Genomic DNA, 19,459 nt, shown 5'->3' with positions numbered 1-19,459 from the left:
TGTGCAACGCAGTGGGTTTCTTGCATATGGTGGTTCATATAATTATGTAACAGATGCAAATTCTTTCTTAATAAAGGTTTAAAAAAAATATATATATATCAGCGTGCTTGCCCTTGACTCTTAAGTCCTCGAAAAGAAGGCAAGAGTAGACCCAAATGTGTTTGAGTGATTTATTTTACAATCACCATGTCGCCATGACGCGTTTCGGCCGGAAGAGATGGCCTGGATCACATAACATCGCATGGGCGGCATTTACCACCTTACAAAGTGCAAAAAGTGTTACAGCAGCAATAAACATAGTAAACACACTACACATTTCATAAATATCATATCAATTCCAGCATAAATGCTTCATTTGTGTTTAAAATGCATGTGGTAAAATACTTTGCTATAGCATCCAGGAAACCAAATCACGTATATACTTATCAGAATCACAAATACTATTGGCATCCTTACTGAAGTACAACAAGGATTGCATCTACCACTCAACAGCCAGAATCTGGAATTACTGTATTTGAGTAAAGTGTCATCATAATACTCATAATAAACCACATATAAAAGCCTGCCAATTTCAATAAATAGTGCGCTAAAGCTCAGGCACAGTGGGGTACAAATCAGTTGAGCTTATAGAAGAGATGTAAACAGTACAACTGGAGCAATAAGGAGTCTTCTTTATCGGTTCAGCCCTGCCTTCAAACTACATCATGCATTCAAGGAACTCTGATGCCCACACTCCACATCTACATTCTATGTACTGTAATTTGCCTGGGGAAGCGCTAGGATACCACACATCTCCCTTTTTTAAACAAGAGGATATTATAAACATTGGAATCACACTAACAGATCACACCCTGTACATAAATTACACTCCATATATTATGTTACATAAAACAGTGGCGTTTTTACAATACGATTAACAGTAGTTGTACTGTAGGGAATGGTACTTATTCCACAAAGTCATCAAGATGCTATGTCCTAATGAGATCTCATTTCGGGGTGACACTCAGTAGTCATTACTTCTGCTTTAGTTCTTTATCCTCAAGCAGTTTACTCTTCCACTGTCACAGTGCCTCTGCTTACGTTACAGACCTTTTCACCTGTAGTATTTGCTGGGTTTCTCAACACCACTTTCAAGGTTCTAGGGCAGTGGTTTGCAAACGTTTTCGACCCGCAGCTGCTCGACCAATTGGCTGCGCCCCATTGCTTTTTTGGTGGTTAAGAAAGTCGAATTTGCGCTGTATAATACTGCAAAAAAAAAAAAAAAAAAAGCACTGGTATATGGCTAGATGAGTCTCTGCTTTGAAACCATATTCTCAATCGAGAGGTACCTTTTAATCAGGATATGACTGTGCACTGGACACCTCTCCTGGATAAGGAAAAACTGAATTGTTTAATTTGTCACTACCTGGAACCTTTTAGGTCGGGTGTTACCTACAACTTTTTGTTTTTCTATTTTTTTTTAAAATACATATTTGGAGGGGCTTTCGGTCAGCCCTTTTTATCTATTATTAGTCTACTGTGGTGTCATTCACATTTTGCTTCTGCCCACCACAACACATGGAATGGCGCACAACGTCGTAGGCCCACTTTAACCATTGATTTACTGGACTGCGAGTAATGGTGCTTTGCTCTTGCACAGTATGCATTGTAATGTTCATTCATCAGCCTTCTAGTAGAGACCTTATGTAACGATGGCTAATGCAGCAACAGTTCACAGCGAATTGAAAGGTAAAACATTAAAATGTCAGCTGCAATCCAGGCATCTTGTTGTTTCTGTACACCACCAGATACGGAAAGAGGTCACATATAACTCCCTACTGCATACATTCTGGAATCAAAATTATATCACAATTTGTTATAGGGGTAAGCCTGAGAAACTATGGTAATTTAAAGGGCAGACTGACTGTCGTGAACTCAGGACTGAATTTAGAAAAAAACATGTTAACACCAGCATGTTTCACTACTACAAAAGAGAGTCCTGATGTGAAATATCATCAGTATTCTGACAAAGCTGAGAAAGTGCAACAGAGAAAACAAAAGTAAGTCGCCTTAAGTGCAAAGGGCAGTGGTACCATTCTTCTGAAAAAACTGCGCTCTTGGTGTGGATGAGGTGGCTTACAAAAGGGGAAACAAGATCAGTAGAACTTGTTCTTCAGCAATCACAATGATGCAACTAGAGCCGCTGTTCTCAATTCTGGAGGTATGTGCTCATACTGGTATCTAGTGGCAGGTAAAGGAACTGCAGTTCATTGAAACGATCTGCAAAGCTTCACTGTTGAACAATGTTGTGTCCAGTATTGATAGTTTTGTAGTGACCATGGCGCCCCCTGCTGAATTTGGTGGCGCACAAGGGTGCCGCTGCACAGTTTGGGAACTACTGTTTAGGGAAATTAGAGAACTATTTGACTCCAGCTGGTGCTTTTACAACTATTAAACCTTCCACAGCCACTTTCACTGCCTTAAGTGAGTTAAATCCTGCTTTTCGCAGCCTGTTTCAAGACTTCTGCGAGAAAGTCAATCTATGCTCCAAACATTTTGCGCACCACACATTGTTCCACTCCATCGACCCCGGTGACAGATACGCATTAGGCTTCTACCACTAGAATATTTCAAATGGACTCATACTCGGTTGCCAAGTTTTCAGATTGCTTGTGTGACACTTCTATGGTTTCAGTGTGCATATGAAGGTCATTCCAATGTCAAACATCGACACTACGAGTGACACTTTCCTGTGAGTAAATCAGAGCAATAATTAATGAGTGGCTCAGAATTTTCTGTTATTGTATCTAGATATATAACACAGCAATGGACATATGCCTAAAGCTAGCCATACCTCCTGTCTTTGCAAATGCTTGTTAGGAGTATAGGATCAATGATTATTAACAAAATATTTTGTTGTGAATAATTAGAATTTAGTAAGTTTCAATTCTGAGAATATTAGTCGGTGAAGTGAAAACTGCTAGGCACGTAGAAGTGATTGTGGTCTTCAGAGCGTCTCAGTCACTCCTATTCTTTCATACCACTTACCTCTGCATTTTCTCACTCCGATAGCTACTTACACCTTTTCTTTCCCTCACATCTTTCGGAAATCTTACATCTGCATGTCCCATATCATTTACTTTCTCTCCATTGCAGCCTTTTTATTTTGTCGCTCAGCATTACATCCTTGCGTCATAGCCTTCGCCCTGCTCTCATACATACACACACAACAATTTTGATCAACGTTCAAAATATGTTAAATAGATGGAGAGTACTGCTGGTAAAGAGGAATTTTCTATTAAATAGCATTAAGGCATGGATTTTTTTAATGGAAATTGAGTGGTTTGTAAGAAGTTTAATTTAGAACAACAGTTGCCCCGGTGTGGACGTTTGCTATTTGCAATTAGATAAAGAAGACAGAAGGCTTGCTTTACCAAATCTCCAATTCTATTACGTTGCTGCTCTCTCGGTTGAATGGTACTTGTTCAGCCCCTGTTAATAATAACTGTATGTTTTATGCAATAACAAAAAAGCTAGGGATCTAGTCACCATGTGTTCTTACATTGTTTATTTTGCCCAAAAAAATCTTGATATCAATGTATTCATGTACCTGCTTTTCATACATTTTTAATTTTCAATTAATATAAAATACCAGACTGCCCCGAGTTTGCATCATTGAAGGAATACTGTCGTTTAAATGTGTTACTCACAAAGGAGAACTCTTCAGCATGAAATAACCTAGGCTTTCTAACTATGGTAGACTTCAAGTATAACTTCTCATTGAAATCATGGGTGTAGTCCAATATTTCTGTTACCCCGGTGAGTAGAGCGAGGGCTTTGATTTTGTTTTTAATAAATAACAAATCTCTTGCATCACTACCAATGGTTGAAGGGACAGGTGGCAAGATTTTAAAGATGCTGTTTAAACACAATCTTAGTGGGACTGGTAGTTGGTATAGCTACCTGAAAGATAACTTGCATATGCCACTCCTTGCTAACTATTTAGACAGAGTTGAAGAAAAAACAGGCTTTAATCTTACCCCTAAGGAATGGCAGGAACTCTCTCAACATAGTTATAAATTATTCAGAGCTGCCAGTTTTAAGAATCTTTTGTTGTTTCCTCTGTGGCTAATTTATTATACTCCAAAAGCTATAAATACATGTTACCCATCCTTCCCAAATTACTGTTTTAGTTATATGGAGGTGGACTGGGAATGGCAACATGTCATAGCTACTTGCACTTGATGCTTTCTGGAAACATACGTTTTCTTTCATAGGCCAGCGTCTGAATAGACAATTTCCACCAAGTACCTCTATCTGTCAGATTCCCTAGTTGTGCTCCTAACCCTGCGGTGGAGGCATTGTAACGTTCTCCTGCAGCTGAGGGTCGACCAATGATGTGCCCAGTAACAAGTACTTGCTCTTCCACCATTTGAGACTGTGCTGATGATTTGCGCTTTACCAACACTAGAACTTCCCATTTACCTATTCCTTGTGACAATTACCTGGCTACACACTTCTGTACTGGATGCATGCACAGTCAAGCACGCAGCACTACTGCAATGAGCAAAGTCATTATACCCAAGAATCTTGCATGAACTGCCTCACTATCAGGGGGTGAGATGTGTGATAAGGAGGAAGCAGCCCCTGAAACGCGATGTGTCTTTTGGTTTACACAGTTTTTGCCTAGGACTGTGTTTATATAGTTATAGGGTTGTTATCTGGTGAAGAGAGAGATTAGACTTTTTGGCATGGACTCTGAAACCTAACTTGTGTAACAGCGAAACACGTAGCACTAGGCACTGCTGGTAATGGCAGTTCTTTATCAGCCAATTATCCAGGTATGGAAAGAAATGGATGGTGCTTTGGCGCAGATGCGCTGCAACAACTGCAAACACTGGATACAAACATTTGAAATTGTTGTGATCTTTGAACAGGAGAACTTAAAACTGGTAGTGTTGTCCACTCACTACAACCACAGGTGAACTGGATGGAAGGGGGATGTGAAAGGAAGTGCCCTTGAGGTTGAGGGTCACCACAGGATTGTCTGTGCAGAACAGCGGATTGAAGTTTTGCAGGATGGTCATCTTGAAGTGCTCCATGATTATGTAACGGTTAAGCGGGCTAAGATCTAGGACTGGTGCTTTCCCTCTCAGTAATGGGGACGTATATGGCCCTTTTGGTGTAGAAGAAAGGTTCTATGGCACCTTTGCTGAGAAGTGAATGTATCTCCTACTGCAGCAGTCTTTGATGCTCCTGACTGATGGTGATGTGAGATGTTTGGTGGTATGGTATGAAGACCTCAGTCAGTATCCCTGCAGGCTGATAAACATTACCCACAACTCTGAACTTATTTCCTCTCATCGTGAAAGTAATAAAATGCTTCTTCCCGCGACAGGTGTTCTATGGTCTTGGGGATATGGTGTTTAAATCATCTTTTGGAGGAAGTCAGTCTCTGTTTTCCTCTGCCTCCGGTGAAGTTTTTCTGGTCTGGTCCCTCCTGTAATGTATGCTGCTGATGAAAACCAGAAAGATGCAGTGTTGCTTTAGCTCCTGCACTCCACATCTGTTGATGCTTGAAATCAGTTTTACCGGTTTGTGTCAGGAATCACAGTCCGCTTAGTCAATTTTTATCTAATTGATTTCAGTGTTTTTGTTTTTTTAAACATTAGTTTTGTATTTCATTTTAATACCTAACTACGACAGCACTTTCACCTTTAGTTTTTCCTCAATGAATCTCATAAGTACATTTTTATTACTTTCATACTTGAGCATACAATCAACATACTCCCCCTCCACCTCCTCCCCGGGCAACCCACAGCCAAAGTCCAGGCAGCCTTTGACCGTGTGGAGTGAAGGGGGTATTGGCCGAAGGGTCAGGCCTTCAACCAGGCTCTAAATCCAACTCCGCAACATGCAGCCGACCACTCACTTCGCAATGCCTTTGGCCATGTGCATCTGGGGCCTGATCACTGGGGGCTAGCCTCTGCAAAATCAGCCAAAACAAACCAACCCCCTGTTTGTATGCAGTCAGTGGCCAACTTCTCCGAGACTGTCTAACACCCCACGGCACACAACCATTTGACATGTGCAGCAGATTGTGGCCACAGGGGATGCACCCACCAACCCTGCCACGAGTCCAACCCTCCTCCCCCTCCCCCCTCGACTGTACAGCAGGGGCGAGAGGGTGATTTACCTGCAGGACTGAGTCTCTGACACCACCGCCCCAGGGCAACCAAACCCACATGTGCTTGTTGAAGCTTGCATGGTGCTGGGTTACCATGGTGATGAAGCTTGCATGGTGCCCTCCGTAGGATTACTGCACTGTCTTATGTGAGGGCAATACTGGATCCCATGGCCCAACATTTAAAAATAATAATAATCTTTTGTCCTGGATGTGGGTGGAAATGGTGTGGGTTCAGGGTGTCCACACCATGCCCCTTTATCCATTTTTTTTAAAAACACTGTCAGAACACCCAGAGTTCTGTATTGGCAGTTGGAAAATTTTTTTCCTGAGTTGCGGTCGATACCAGAATGGCCAAAGGGAGGAAAAGCTCCCTTGGCAATGGAGTCTGTTTTAAAGTAATATCGTTTGAGAACGGCTGAACGGATGTAGATTTTTTTTCTTTTCAGGAATGTAGAATATGGTGTGCAGACTACTTGCGTTGTCTTAGGTTTCTCCAGATTTACTAAGTAACGCAGAGAAACATAGGATGGCATTGCTTTCCTTGGTAAATCTGACTACGTATTGTATTGCCCTTGTAGCACCATGCTCGGCGCAAGGGTAACGCCATACAATAATAAACCTGTCCCTTAGTGATATTTTGTGACGCAGTAGGCAGGAAAACAATATAAAAACAAAATGCTTATGTAAATTTAAACCCCTAACCCAGAAAACAGACAAAAAGTGAGTAAAACACAGCTTCCTTTAACTTTGGTAAAGGCAGTTAGTTATTACACAATCACATAATACCTTATCATCATCATGCACCGTAGTAGTTTCGCAGAATTTTGAGAAACTACCGATGTATATTGCAGCCACATCTATCTAACTAATAGATATCGAACGGACAACTCAGTTTTTGTGCCTTAAAAAGTCTAAAGAGAGAATTTCCACATCATAGTCTATATTTATGACGAATTTCATGAAAATGCGTTCAATCGTTTTGGCACTACGTCTGTCGATAAAGTCCACTGAAAATACATTAGAGAAAACGTGTAATGAAACCCCTTTTTTCTTTGCTCCTCATTGACAAACCACTGAGAAACTGTACATAATCTGTCAATGTAGAAAAAGCAATAGGTCTGAAAAGTTTCTTGGAGATTCGTCCAACAGGGGCAACATTATTAGCAGATAAAAGTCCACGAAATGCCTATCTCTGGGATAATAACAGAGTGTCTACTGCCACTGTGTAGTAAAACACACACACACACACACACACACACACACACGTTAGAAATACTACTTACCACCAATGAGATCACATGAAGGTCACAAGAAGTAAAACGTGCATTACAATTAAGGCTCTCTGTTTTCCGTATTTACTGATTTTTACTGATAAATTCAGACAAAAAACATGTGTTTGCTTGTCTGTATTTATTTTAAAATGTGGATAAAAAAACGGAAATTGGGTTGCTTTTTGAGTAATTCTAAATACTGTCTGCCATGACTGCCAGGCCAATAGATGTCTGGATTGATAAATAATGGGGTTAAAAACACAGAAAGCAATATTAGTAAAGAGGCTTTAACAGCAGTAGATATGCACAAGGTTGATACTGAAATTTTCATAAACCCCAAAATAAATATGGATAAATACATATAAATTCAGCCAAAAATAAATATGGGTAAATACGGACGGAAATGACACAAAAACAAATACCAAAAAACCGTGAGCCCTAATTATAATAGTAATCACAAGGAGATTACTGCAATGTAACTAACATTAATGTGGAACATGTACCATTCCTTCGAAAAAGGCTCTAAAAATGCCAACTTCCTCATTTAAAAATAAAAAAAACAAATGTTGGGGTATGTAGCTTGCAATGCTGCAGTTTGTGATGCACTGCTTTGACGAGTAGGATAAGTTTGCACAATAGATGCCCCATCTCTACCTATTCTGTGCATCTTTACTGGAGTTTGAGGGGGCGAAAAAAGTGTCAGTGACTGTGCAGAATTCGGCAATTTGGAGAACTGGGGACAGACCTTAAATTCAACATGCAACATAATTAACAGTCAGTCCTGAAGATAGTTCACACCATGTTTGAGTCCGTGATTTAAATATAGTTTATGTGTTAGCAAACAGGAGGAACAATCAAGGACAATGTTTAAAGGGGTCCAATGTACGTGTCCTACAAGTAGATAACAAAGGCATGTACAGAGTTCCCCGAGGGGATGAAAGAAATAAAGGGGATGGGTACTCTCTCTAAAGAGGATTAAATAGTGTAGCAGGGAATCAAGTAAACCCTTGACGGAATTAAGGATGCCTCACACAATTAAAAGGCTGGACAACGATTGCCATCCTACCTAATGATTGTATCGTGTCATCATTGGCCTCCTGCTCCAGCGGCGGGCTGGCGGTGCAATGCCTGCCAGGTAGCACGTAGTGGTACTCTTTGGGTGGAGTTCTTTTATTCCTAGCAATGGATGTATGCGTGTGAGGGGCCTCAAAAGTGCAAAAGTGAGCGTAAGTGAAGGGTAAAATAGGTCAGTAGAGTCCATTAAGAACACTTTAATGATATGGCTCACTGCCTAGTTAAAACTGGTAAAGGGAGGGGTAGCGAAGCACAAGGAGTTAGGTAATCTGGCCTCGTTCGACCCTCACCTATGGTGCGGTCAACATGTTTCTTGCCGTGAAGGCAATTCGTCAGGACCTATAGATGCTCATCAGCACGCGGGTGATTTCAACCAAGTTGAAATAAATTTCCTATACAACCTGTATGTCAGGGCAGGAGGGCATCCTGCATGTGTTCCCGCCCTAAGTGTTGGGAGAGAAAGGAAAGTGGGAACTTTACATGTGGAAGCATACTGTAGTCAATCAATATGGTTCAAGGCGTATACAAGCACATAGTGGTGAAGTGCACAAACATGTAATAGTGACTTTGCGTTAGAGAGAGAGAGAAGGAGTATTCAAAGGAAGGGGGTGTGCGTCATTATACAACACTGAGACGAATATATCAGTTCGATATGTATCGATTAATACACTCCATGCAATGTCACTCATTCTTGTGTTCAAGCTTAGGGTAGTGTATTCATAAAAAGAATCTGAGAAATCAGAGCCACAAACGTTTCACTGGGAAATTTGGTGTCGGGTTCACCAGAATGGTGACACTCGAAATTTCCTTACCCGCAATCCCTGGTGGACGGGCCACACAGTCTGTCCTTGGGGGGCCTGAGCAGGGAGGAATTTCCTAGTTGGGAAGGTTGACAAGGTATGTTTGGTGTTCGTAATCGGTGCAATCTCTGAAGTGGTTAGACCGTCAGAGACAACAAATCCTGTTTAATGATCAAAAAGTACAAAAATCACTCCGTCCCCATTGTTGCCGTTACCCCCCTTACCTAGATAGCTCGAGGCGTTCAGCATGTAAGCACCTACCCACCCCACAGCGGCGAAATCGCAGGACAGCCGGTGGATCGGTTTGTGTCTGCGGGGTTTAAGAGCAGATAGCCGCGAGGGTTGTGGGTGGGCGTGTCTATGGTGCGTTGCTAGGCAATGCGGGAAGGCATCGTATGGAAAGGGAAGGCGGTCAGTAGACGCCACTAAGAACCGTCTACAGTGGAGCGCCATCTTAGAATGGTGGAGTACCATTGTCGAAGAATGCACAAGCTCCACAGTAAGGTGTGGACGGAGTACAATCGGCCCCCAGCATGGCGTAGAGGGTGTGACACGTAGTTAGGGGACAGACTGAGCGTGGTCTATCTGGCCAGCATATTCCAAGGAACGGAGTCATTAAGACCGTGGACATCTGTCTGAAGGCGGTGAACCCACCGCTGTTCCATCCTATACAGTGCCTGTTGGTTGATGGATGGGTGGCATTCAAGGATAGTCCATTGTATGTCTTTAGCCAAGTGCTCTTGTTGTCTGCAGTGTTCGTACAACCTCGTGTGTGCCTTCTTACATCGGATGTTGCTATTATGCTCCATGATGCGTAATTTGACGGTGCGCATCGTCATCCCGATGTAAATCAATTTACAAGGGCACGTAAGCATATAAATGCATTTTGCACTGTTGCAGTTCGTATGTTTGTTGCGGTGCCAAACAAAGTCATTGGGGAGTTCTAGGGTTCTGCCCTGGATAGTCTGAGGGCATACCACACAGTATCCACATCGATGATGGCCCGTGACTGGGGCAAATCCCACAGGGTATTCAGCGGACGTGTGCTGGATTTTTTAGGGCGGGTGTGGATCAGAGTGTCTTTAAGGTTGGCTGTCCTTTTAAACGCAAAACGTGGAAGATCGAGGCCCGCCGTATTAAGGATTCCCCAATGTGAGTTCACAGTCTTCTTTATGAACGTAGAGTTCCTTGTGTAAGATGTAACACAAGTGATCAGGTCATCCTTCTCCTTAGTGTGGGTTTCCAAAAGCGAGTCTCTGTGGTTATTGAGGGCACTCTTTGCTGATTTTTTGAGGAGTTGTGTCGGGTACCCCCTGTCCTGGAGCTTATGTTGAAGGATACTCGCTTCTTGTTTGTAATCCCCTATTGACGTGCAGTTTCTGCGAAGTCGTAGAAATTGCCCGAAGGGCAGGTTATCCCTCAACGATCTGGTGTGGTGGCTGTTGTACAGGAGCAAGCTGTTCCGGTCAGTCTCTTTTTTGAAGAGAGTGGTGGAGATTTATGTGGGATCCAACTTGATAGTCAGGTCTAAAAAGGGGACGGACTTCTCAGAGATTGTACCTGTAAATTTTAGTAGGGGTCTTGTAGGTTAATCCACGTGCAGAAGGCCTCACAAGTAGTTCGATCACCTTTCCAGAATATTAAAATGTCGTCGATATAGCGACGCCAAAGAGTAAGGTGTTCACGGAACGGGTTCTGTTCAGGTGGATAGATGTGGTTCTTTTCGAAGGTTGCCATGTACATACAGGCCAGGCTCGGCGCGAAGGTAGAACCCATCGATGTCCCGCAGATCTGGTGGTAAAGTTGTGACTCGTATCTGAAAAAGTTTTCTGTGAGGGCTATGTGGGCTAGTTCCATGATGAAAGTTATGGGGGTTGGGGAGGACCATTCTTCCAAAAGTAAGGTAGATTCCACGGCTTCTAGAGTTGCTTGTTGTGGGATGTTAGTGTATAGTGCCTCTACATCTAACGTTAGGAGGAGGTCAACATCTTCTCTGCCATCCACTTCTTCAATAAGGCGAAGGACGTCTCTGGTATCCTGCAGGTAAGAAGGAATTTGTTTGACCAGAGGCTGCAGGAAGGCATCACAAAATTGAGACAATGGCTCCAGGAGTGACCCAATCCCGGAGACTATGGGTCTTCCCGGGACAGGGGTAATCCCCTTGTGAATTTTGGGGAGTGTGTAGAAATAAGGCGTGATGGGTTCCATGGTGGTAAGGAAGTCAGCCTCATTCTTGGTGATCCATCCGTTCGTTTCTCCCTCAAGGACAAGGCTCATGATAGTCGTTGTCAGTCGTTTAGTGGGGTCCTCAGTAAGGGGTCGGTAGTGCGTGGTATTAGACAGTTGTCGTCTGCACTCACGGTCGTAGTCCTCGTAGTCTTGGATGACTGTTGCTCCCCCCTTGTCTGCCTGCTTAATGACGACTGGTGCCAGGTGTCGTGGAAATGCACCAAAGACTTACTCTTCTTGATCTCACAAACGGCAAAGCGCCTGGCTGATGCCCTACAAGACAAAATCTCAGCTATAGAAGCCACAATGAAAAGTGCCATCAATAAGAATAACAAAGCAGCTTTCACCACCAGGATAGCTGAGATCAATCAAGAGATGTCAGACCACCACGACTTTCTCCTTAAACAAAAAACAACTAAACTCCAAAAAGAAATCACCAAATTCGAGAAAGAGAAAGTATACCCCTACCTCAAGGATGGTTTTAAAGGGAAGAGGACCAACTACTCTTCAGATGAGAATTCGGATACCAACAGTAGCCGTGGCTCCACGGGCAGCAATTCCAGTGGCGGTCATCCGGGAAGGAATACTCGGACCCAACAACGCTCTAACTGGCAACAAGGCTACCAACCAGGCCCAACATTCATGGGTCCTTCTCATATGACACCACCTTGGCATTATCCATTCTTCCCGCAAGGCCCTCCACAGTTTTACCCTCCAAATCCGCCACCTTTTCAAGGCAGAGGCTGGGGCAGAGGAAGAGGGCGAAAGCGAGGAGGTCAGAAAGGAGTACAGTGGCAAGATCCACTGACACCACAAGTCACAATGGAAACCAGGAGCATAACATCCAGGGGAAGAAGAGCTTGATTGTCAACCTCTCCAAGAAAACCCTCTCACCTGTGGAGACTAGCATATTGGAAAAGGGACTCTGGTTCGTCCCGACCCCCACCCCAGACAGCTTCCAGGAGATGATTGAGATCAAACAATTATTTAGGAAAGTACGCCTCCGTGCTTTCTTTGACAACAAACCTGAGCTTATCAGTGATGATACTGGACTGAGAAGACCGTCTACTTTCACCCCTACTGATGGGATGGTCCCCCCGGAGGTCCTGACTTTTGAACGAGCGGTTCTGACTAGTCTGCAGAATAAACCAAACATCAAACAGTTCCACAACCTCACTTCCACAGAAAGACAAGCATCCATCAATCTGGGGAAGGATGAATCTATCGTCATTAAGCAGGCAGACAAGGGGGGAGCAACAGTCATCCAAGACTACGAGGACTACGACCGTGAGTGCAGACGACAACTGTCTAATACCACGCACTACCGACCCCTTACTGAGGACCCCACTAAACGACTGACAACGACTATCATGAGCCTTGTCCTTGAGGGAGAAACGAACGGATGGATCACCAAGAATGAGGCTGACTTCCTTACCACCATGGAACCCATCACGCCTTATTTCTACACACTCCCCAAAATTCACAAGGGGATTACCCCTGTCCCGGGAAGACCCATAGTCTCCGGGATTGGGTCACTCCTGGAGCCATTGTCTCAATTTTGTGATGCCTTCCTGCAGCCTCTGGTCAAACAAATTCCTTCTTACCTGCAGGATACCAGAGACGTCCTTCGCCTTATTGAAGAAGTGGATGGCAGAGAAGATGTTGACCTCCTCCTAACGTTAGATGTAGAGGCACTATACACTAACATCCCACAACAAGCAACTCTAGAAGCCGTGGAATCTACCTTACTTTTGGAAGAATGGTCCTCCCCAACCCCCATAACTTTCATCATGGAACTAGCCCACATAGCCCTCACAGAAAACTTTTTCAGATACGAGTCACAACTTTACCACCAGATCTGCGGGACATCGATGGGTTCTACCTTCGCGCCGAGCCTGGCCTGTATGTACATGGCAACCTTCGAAAAGAACCACATCTATCCACCTGAACAGAACCCGTTCCGTGAACACCTTACTCTTTGGCGTCGCTATATCGACGACATTTTAATATTCTGGAAAGGTGATCGAACTACTTGTGAGGCCTTCTGCACGTGGATTAACCTACAAGACCCCTTTCTAAAAATTACAGGTACAATCTCTAAGAAGTCCGTCCCCTTTTTAGACCTGACTATCAAGTTGGATCCCACATAAATCTCCACCACTCTCTTCAAAAAAGAGACTGACCGGAACAGCTTGCTCCTGTACAACAGCCACCACACCAGATCGTTGAGGGATAACCTGCCCTTCGGGCAATTTCTACGACTTCGCAGAAACTGCACGTCAATAGGGGATTACAAACAAGAAGCGAGTATCCTTCAACATAAGCTCCAGGACAGGGGGTACCCGACACAACTCCTCAAAAAATCAGCAAAGAGGGCCCTCAATAACCACAGAGACTCGCTTTTGGAAACCCACACTAAGGAGAAGGATGAAATGATCACTTGTGTTACATCTTACACAAGGAACTCTACGTTCATAAAGAAGACTGTGAACTCACATTCCGGAATCCTTAATACGGTGGGCCTCGATCTACCACGTCCACGTTTTGCGTTTAAAAGGACAGCCAACCTTAAAGACACTCTGATCCACACCCGCCCTAAAAAATCCAGCACACGTCCGCTGAATACCCTGTGGGATTTGCCCCCAGTCACGGGCCATCATCGATGTGGATCCTGTGTGGTATGCCCTCAGACTATCCAGGGCAAAACCCTAGAACTCCCCAATGACTTTGTTTGGCACCGCAACAAACATACGAACTGCAACAGTGCAAAATGCATTTATATGCTTACGTGCCCTTGTAAATTGATTTACATCGGGATGACGATGCGCACCGTCAAATTACGCATCATGGAGCATAATAGCAACATCCGATGTAAGAAGGCACACACGAGGTTGTACGAACACTGCAGACAACAAGGGCACTTGGCTAAAGACATACAATGGACTATCCTTGAATGCCACCCATCCATCAACCAACAGGCACTGTATAGGATGGAACAGCGGTGGGTTCACCGCCTTCAGACAGATGTCCACGGTCTTAATGACTCCGTTTCTTGGAATATGCTGGCCAGATAGACCACGCTCAGTCTGTCCCCTAACTACGTGCCACACCCTCTACGCCATGCTGGGGGCCGATTGTACTCCGTCCACACCTTACTGTGGAGCTTGTGCATTCTTCGACAATGGTACTCCACCATTCTAAGATGGCGCTCCACTGTAGACGGTTCTTAGTGGCGTCTACTGACCGCCTTCCCTTTCCATACGATGCCTTCCCGCATTGCCTAGCAACGCACCATAGACACGCCCACCCACAACCCTCGCGGCTATCTGCTCTTAAACCCCGCAGACACAAACCGATCCACCGGCTGTCCTGCGATTTCGCCGCTGTGGGGTGGGTAGGTGCTTACATGATGAACGCCTCAAGCTATCTAGGTAAGGGAGTAACGGCAACGTTGGGGGCGGAGTGATTTTTGTACTTTTTGATCATTAAACAGCATTTGTTGTCTCTGACGGTCTAACCACTTCAGAGATTGCACCGATTATGAACACCAAACATACTTTGTCAACCTTCCCAACTAGGAAATTCCTCCCTGCTCAGGCCCCCCAAGGACAGACTGTGTGGCCCGTCCACCAGGGATTGCGGGTAAGGAAATTTCGAGTGTCACCATTCTGGTGAACCCGACACCAAATTTCCCAGTGAAACGTTTGTGGCTCTGATTTCTCAGATTCTTTTTATGAATACACTACCCTAAGCTTGAACACACGAATGAGTGACATTGCATGGAGTGTATTAATCGATACATATCGAACTGATATATTCGTCTCAGTGTTGTATAATGACGCACACCCCCTTCCTTTGAATACTCCTTCTCTCTCTCTCTAACGCAAAGTCACTATTACATGTTTGTGCACTTCACCACTATGTGCTTGTATACGCCTTGAACCATATTGATTGACTACAGTATGCTTCCACATGTAAAGTTCCCACTTAATGTACCTAGGACTGATTGTACTCCTTTCTCTCCCAACACTTAGGGCGGGAACACATGCAGGATGCCCTCCTGCCCTGACATACAGGTTGTATAAGAAATTTCTTTCAACTTGGTTGAAATCACCCGCGTGCTGATGAGCATCTATAGGTCCTGACGAATTGCCTTCACGGCAAGAAACATGTTGACCGCACAATAGGTGAGGGTCGAACGAGGCCAGATTACCTAACTCCTTGTGCTTCGCTACCCCTCCCTTTACCAGTTTTAACTAGGCAGTGAGCCATATCATTAAAGTGTTCTTAATGGACTCTACTGACCTATTTTAACCTTCACTTACGCTCACTTTTGCACTTTTGAGGCCCCTAACACACGCATACATCCATTAGCTAGGAATAAAAGAACGCCACCCAAAGAGTAGCACTACGTGCTACCCGGCAGGCATTGCACCGCCAGCCCGCCGCTGGAGCAGGAGGCCAATGATGACACAATACAATCATTAGGTAGGATGGCAATCGTTGTCCAGCCTTTTAATTGTGTGAGGCATCCTTAATTCCGTCAAGGGTTTACTTGATTCCCTGCTACACTATTTAATCCTCTTTAGAGAGAGTACCCATCCCCTTTATTTCTTTCATCCCCTCGGGGAACTCTGTACATGCCTTTGTTATCTTCTTAAATATAGTTTAGCCTCGGACAAAATAAGGTATTGGGCAGCATTTAATTTCTAAGGATGGCAATCATAAACTCTTACGTTCTGAAATCAATTGTTCATCACCCTGTTCTTGCTTCACGACTATGGTAGACGGCTGTTCTTCTTCTACAGTAGCCATCACCTCATCCGCAAACTGGATAGCGACAATATAAAATGTAACTGGTGTCTGAAAGAAAAGCAGAAATATCGAATTAGTCCCAATTGCTGAATACAATCTCAACTCGGACTGCTGCAGAAAAGAAAGTCAGAGCAAATGAAACAATCTTTGGTCCCATGACGAATATAGAGATGTGTAGGTTAATGTGTTAATTCACTTTCCTAACCTTATAAAGTGTAGAGTAAGCACTGAAAAATCAAGAACCGTGTTATTACATCTGGTCAGCATAAAAAAGGTCACACCATTGATTTTCAACATTTCTGCCACAGAACCAGAAAGACATCAAACTGATATGAATTTGCTTACTGAAATCAATGGCAGGTGAAATGGAGACATAATCAATGAGCCACATTCTTCAGAGATTTGTAATTACATCTTAGTAGCAGTGTACCTGCGCTACTCTACTAGCGGACTAACCTATTCAATATACATCGGTAGGTGGCAATACTGTAAAGGACTACTCTCCCCACTCAAGACCAGTGTGGCCTCCATGACTGTAGGGGGGACGGGGGTCGCCAAGGGTCTCTGTGGATAGATAGGACTTTTTTTTAGTTGATCACTGTTCTTCATTATTCAGTACTTAGGAAAATCATTTAGTCACTTTATCTATTACAGTAATTTTAATGAAAAAATATACGTAAAAAGAGAGTTCCGTGGATAAACGAGATTGAGCAAGTCGCTGGGTGGCAGAACTTCAAAGCACTATGGGAGAAATAGTGACAGACCCCCAAGCGATAGAAGACACTTGACTATACCGATGTCTATACACCTACAAACACAATACAATGGGAGGACGCAGAGGCGTTCCTCCGAGACATAAAACTCCCCAGGCTTACAGAAGAAGAAACATTGCTGCTGGAATCAGAATTCACCACTGACGAACTAACGACAGAGATAGGGAACGTACAATCTGGAAAAAGCCCTAGGGCGAATGGCATCCCTATAGAATTTTATAAAAGAAATGCTAATGCAATTACTCCACACCTATTAACCATGTACAACGCAAGCCTAGAATTGGGAGAACTCCCTAAAGATCAGAGGACGGCAACAGTGGTGGCTATACACAAACCGGGAAAGCCCGCCCGGGAAAGCACCTCTTACCGGCCGATCTCCCTAATCAACGTGGAAGCAAAGACATTGGCCAAAGCCCCGACAAACAGAATGACGCCCTACCTAACTAAGTTGATACACCCAGATCAGTCTGGGTTCATGCCAGGCAGTAATGCAGCCCTAAACCTGCGACAACTGCACAACGTACTGAGGCCATAACATTATCTCTAGACGCCTCTATGGCCTTTGATACAGTTGAGTGTCCTTTCCTACTTGCGGTTCTCGAGCGACTGGGATTCGGACTCAAGTTTTGCTCCTGGGTAAGATTATTATACAAAAACCCTCTCTCGCATGTAGTAGCGAACGGCCCCATATCCAAGGAGGTCCCTCTGGGGCACGGGACCAGACAGGGATGTCCATTGTCGCCGCTCCTTTTCGCACACGTGCTGGAACCATTAGCCGCATGGATCAGACAGGATCTGGTTATCCGTGGGCTCCGCTGGACCGAGGGCTAGGAGGAGCGCATATCCTTATATGCAGATGACATCCTCTTGTATATGGCCTCCCCAACCGTTCAATGCATAGAATTTTGAATATTTGTGACTCTTATGGGAAGCACTCCGTTTACATGATTAAATGGAGCAAATCAACGTTGTATGTCCTGGCAGGCCCACCACCGAAGCTACCTAGAGGATGTGCCGTGAAAATAGTGGAGGACAGTTTTAAATACTTGGGGATTCATATCACTTCAGACCCAGAGGACTTTATGACCCTAAATCTTCTAGAGCCCCTAAAGAGATTAGGCAGGGATACAAAACATTGGCAATCATTACCATTACACTGCTAGGGAGGGCAGTGCTCCTCAAAATTATGGCGCTCCCTCGATTACTTTATGCTCTGCATAACACTCCATTCTAAGCCCCCCCCCCCCCCGGTCCTATTTCCGCTCAATTGAAACAGAAGTGACCAAACTCCTTTGGAATGGGAAGCCAGCCCGGAGAGCGATGACCAAATTAGTTATGTTGGTATGATGGTGGCATTGCGCTCCCCAATATACAAAAGTACTAATGAGCATCCCAACTGGCCGCGATAAATCAATGGGTTCATGTCCAGTATACTGACCGGGCCTATTGCCTGGATAGATTTGTCCTGAGGCCGGAGGGGCTCAACCAAGCACTATATAACACTAACCACAAGATAGGAGCGACAAAGCATACGACTCGGCTTTGGCGTATGGTCCAAAAAAAGCTGGGTTGGAATAATAAGATCACGCAGGCAACACCCCTTTGGGACACAGGTAAACTAGGCACACAGGTAAACTAGGCAAATTGCGCAATAGCAAAGGATTCAGACAATGGGACATCATAGGAATATCAAGGGTAGGGGATCTGTGGGACAGGGGAAAAATAATCCCATTAGGTACATTTTATCACATAAAGTGGGAATACCCAGCAATAGCGACATATTGGGAGAAGGTTATGTCCACAATAACACAAATCAGTGAGGCCCCTGTACCACCAGTACCTAAACGATGTCTATTAAACATATGGGAAGCAACAGATCTTAACACCACAGCGCAAACCATGGCGACACTGGGAATGATGATAGCTGAGAGGAACACAGCCAGACTATGGGGGGGCACGAAACATTCCCCCGATACGAGACTGGAGTAAGGACATGGATATGGCCATAGTGGCCGAAAGAGTTGTTTATATAAATAGACAATGCCCCAAAAAATGGGAACAGTTCTGGGGAAAGTGGTTATGCACCACATCTGCTACGGAGTCATCGCAGGAGGACCGCACAGTGCCAAATTTATTCTGATCTCAAGTTTTCATCAAAGTATACTCATTAATGTACTGATATAATGCAAGACAAATGTATACTAAGTAGCAGCTCTCTTGATTATGGATTGTAATACTATATGTTATGCAGCAATAAAAAAATTAAATAAAAAAAAATGTAAAATGGGAGTGCTTGGAAAGTCCCCAAAATTTTTATATCTAAATTTACAT

General features: G+C 44.1%; 1 protein-coding gene across 2 annotated transcripts in view; it reads right to left on the bottom strand.

The window, feature by feature from the left end:
- LOC144755772 (uncharacterized) overlaps window positions 1-19,459 on the bottom strand; it is a 40,932-nt gene that overhangs the window by 4,140 nt on the left and 17,333 nt on the right. The window contains exon 2 of one of the 2 annotated variants that reach the window (XM_078644993.1): window positions 16,277-16,403. In XM_078644993.1, coding sequence (XP_078501119.1) covers window positions 16,277-16,403 — 127 coding nt within the window. Of the gene's footprint in view, window positions 1-1,089; window positions 1,226-16,276; window positions 16,404-19,459 lie in introns of those variants that run through there. The other variant, XM_078644994.1, reaches the window with a different exon arrangement.

The sequence above is a fragment of the Lissotriton helveticus genome, chromosome 5_1, assembly GCF_964261635.1.
Source record: "Lissotriton helveticus chromosome 5_1, aLisHel1.1, whole genome shotgun sequence".
Lineage (NCBI taxonomy): Eukaryota > Metazoa > Chordata > Amphibia > Caudata > Salamandridae > Lissotriton > Lissotriton helveticus.
The sequence above is the reverse complement of the archived record's forward strand: the minus strand, read 5'-3'. Positions and strand labels throughout refer to the sequence as shown.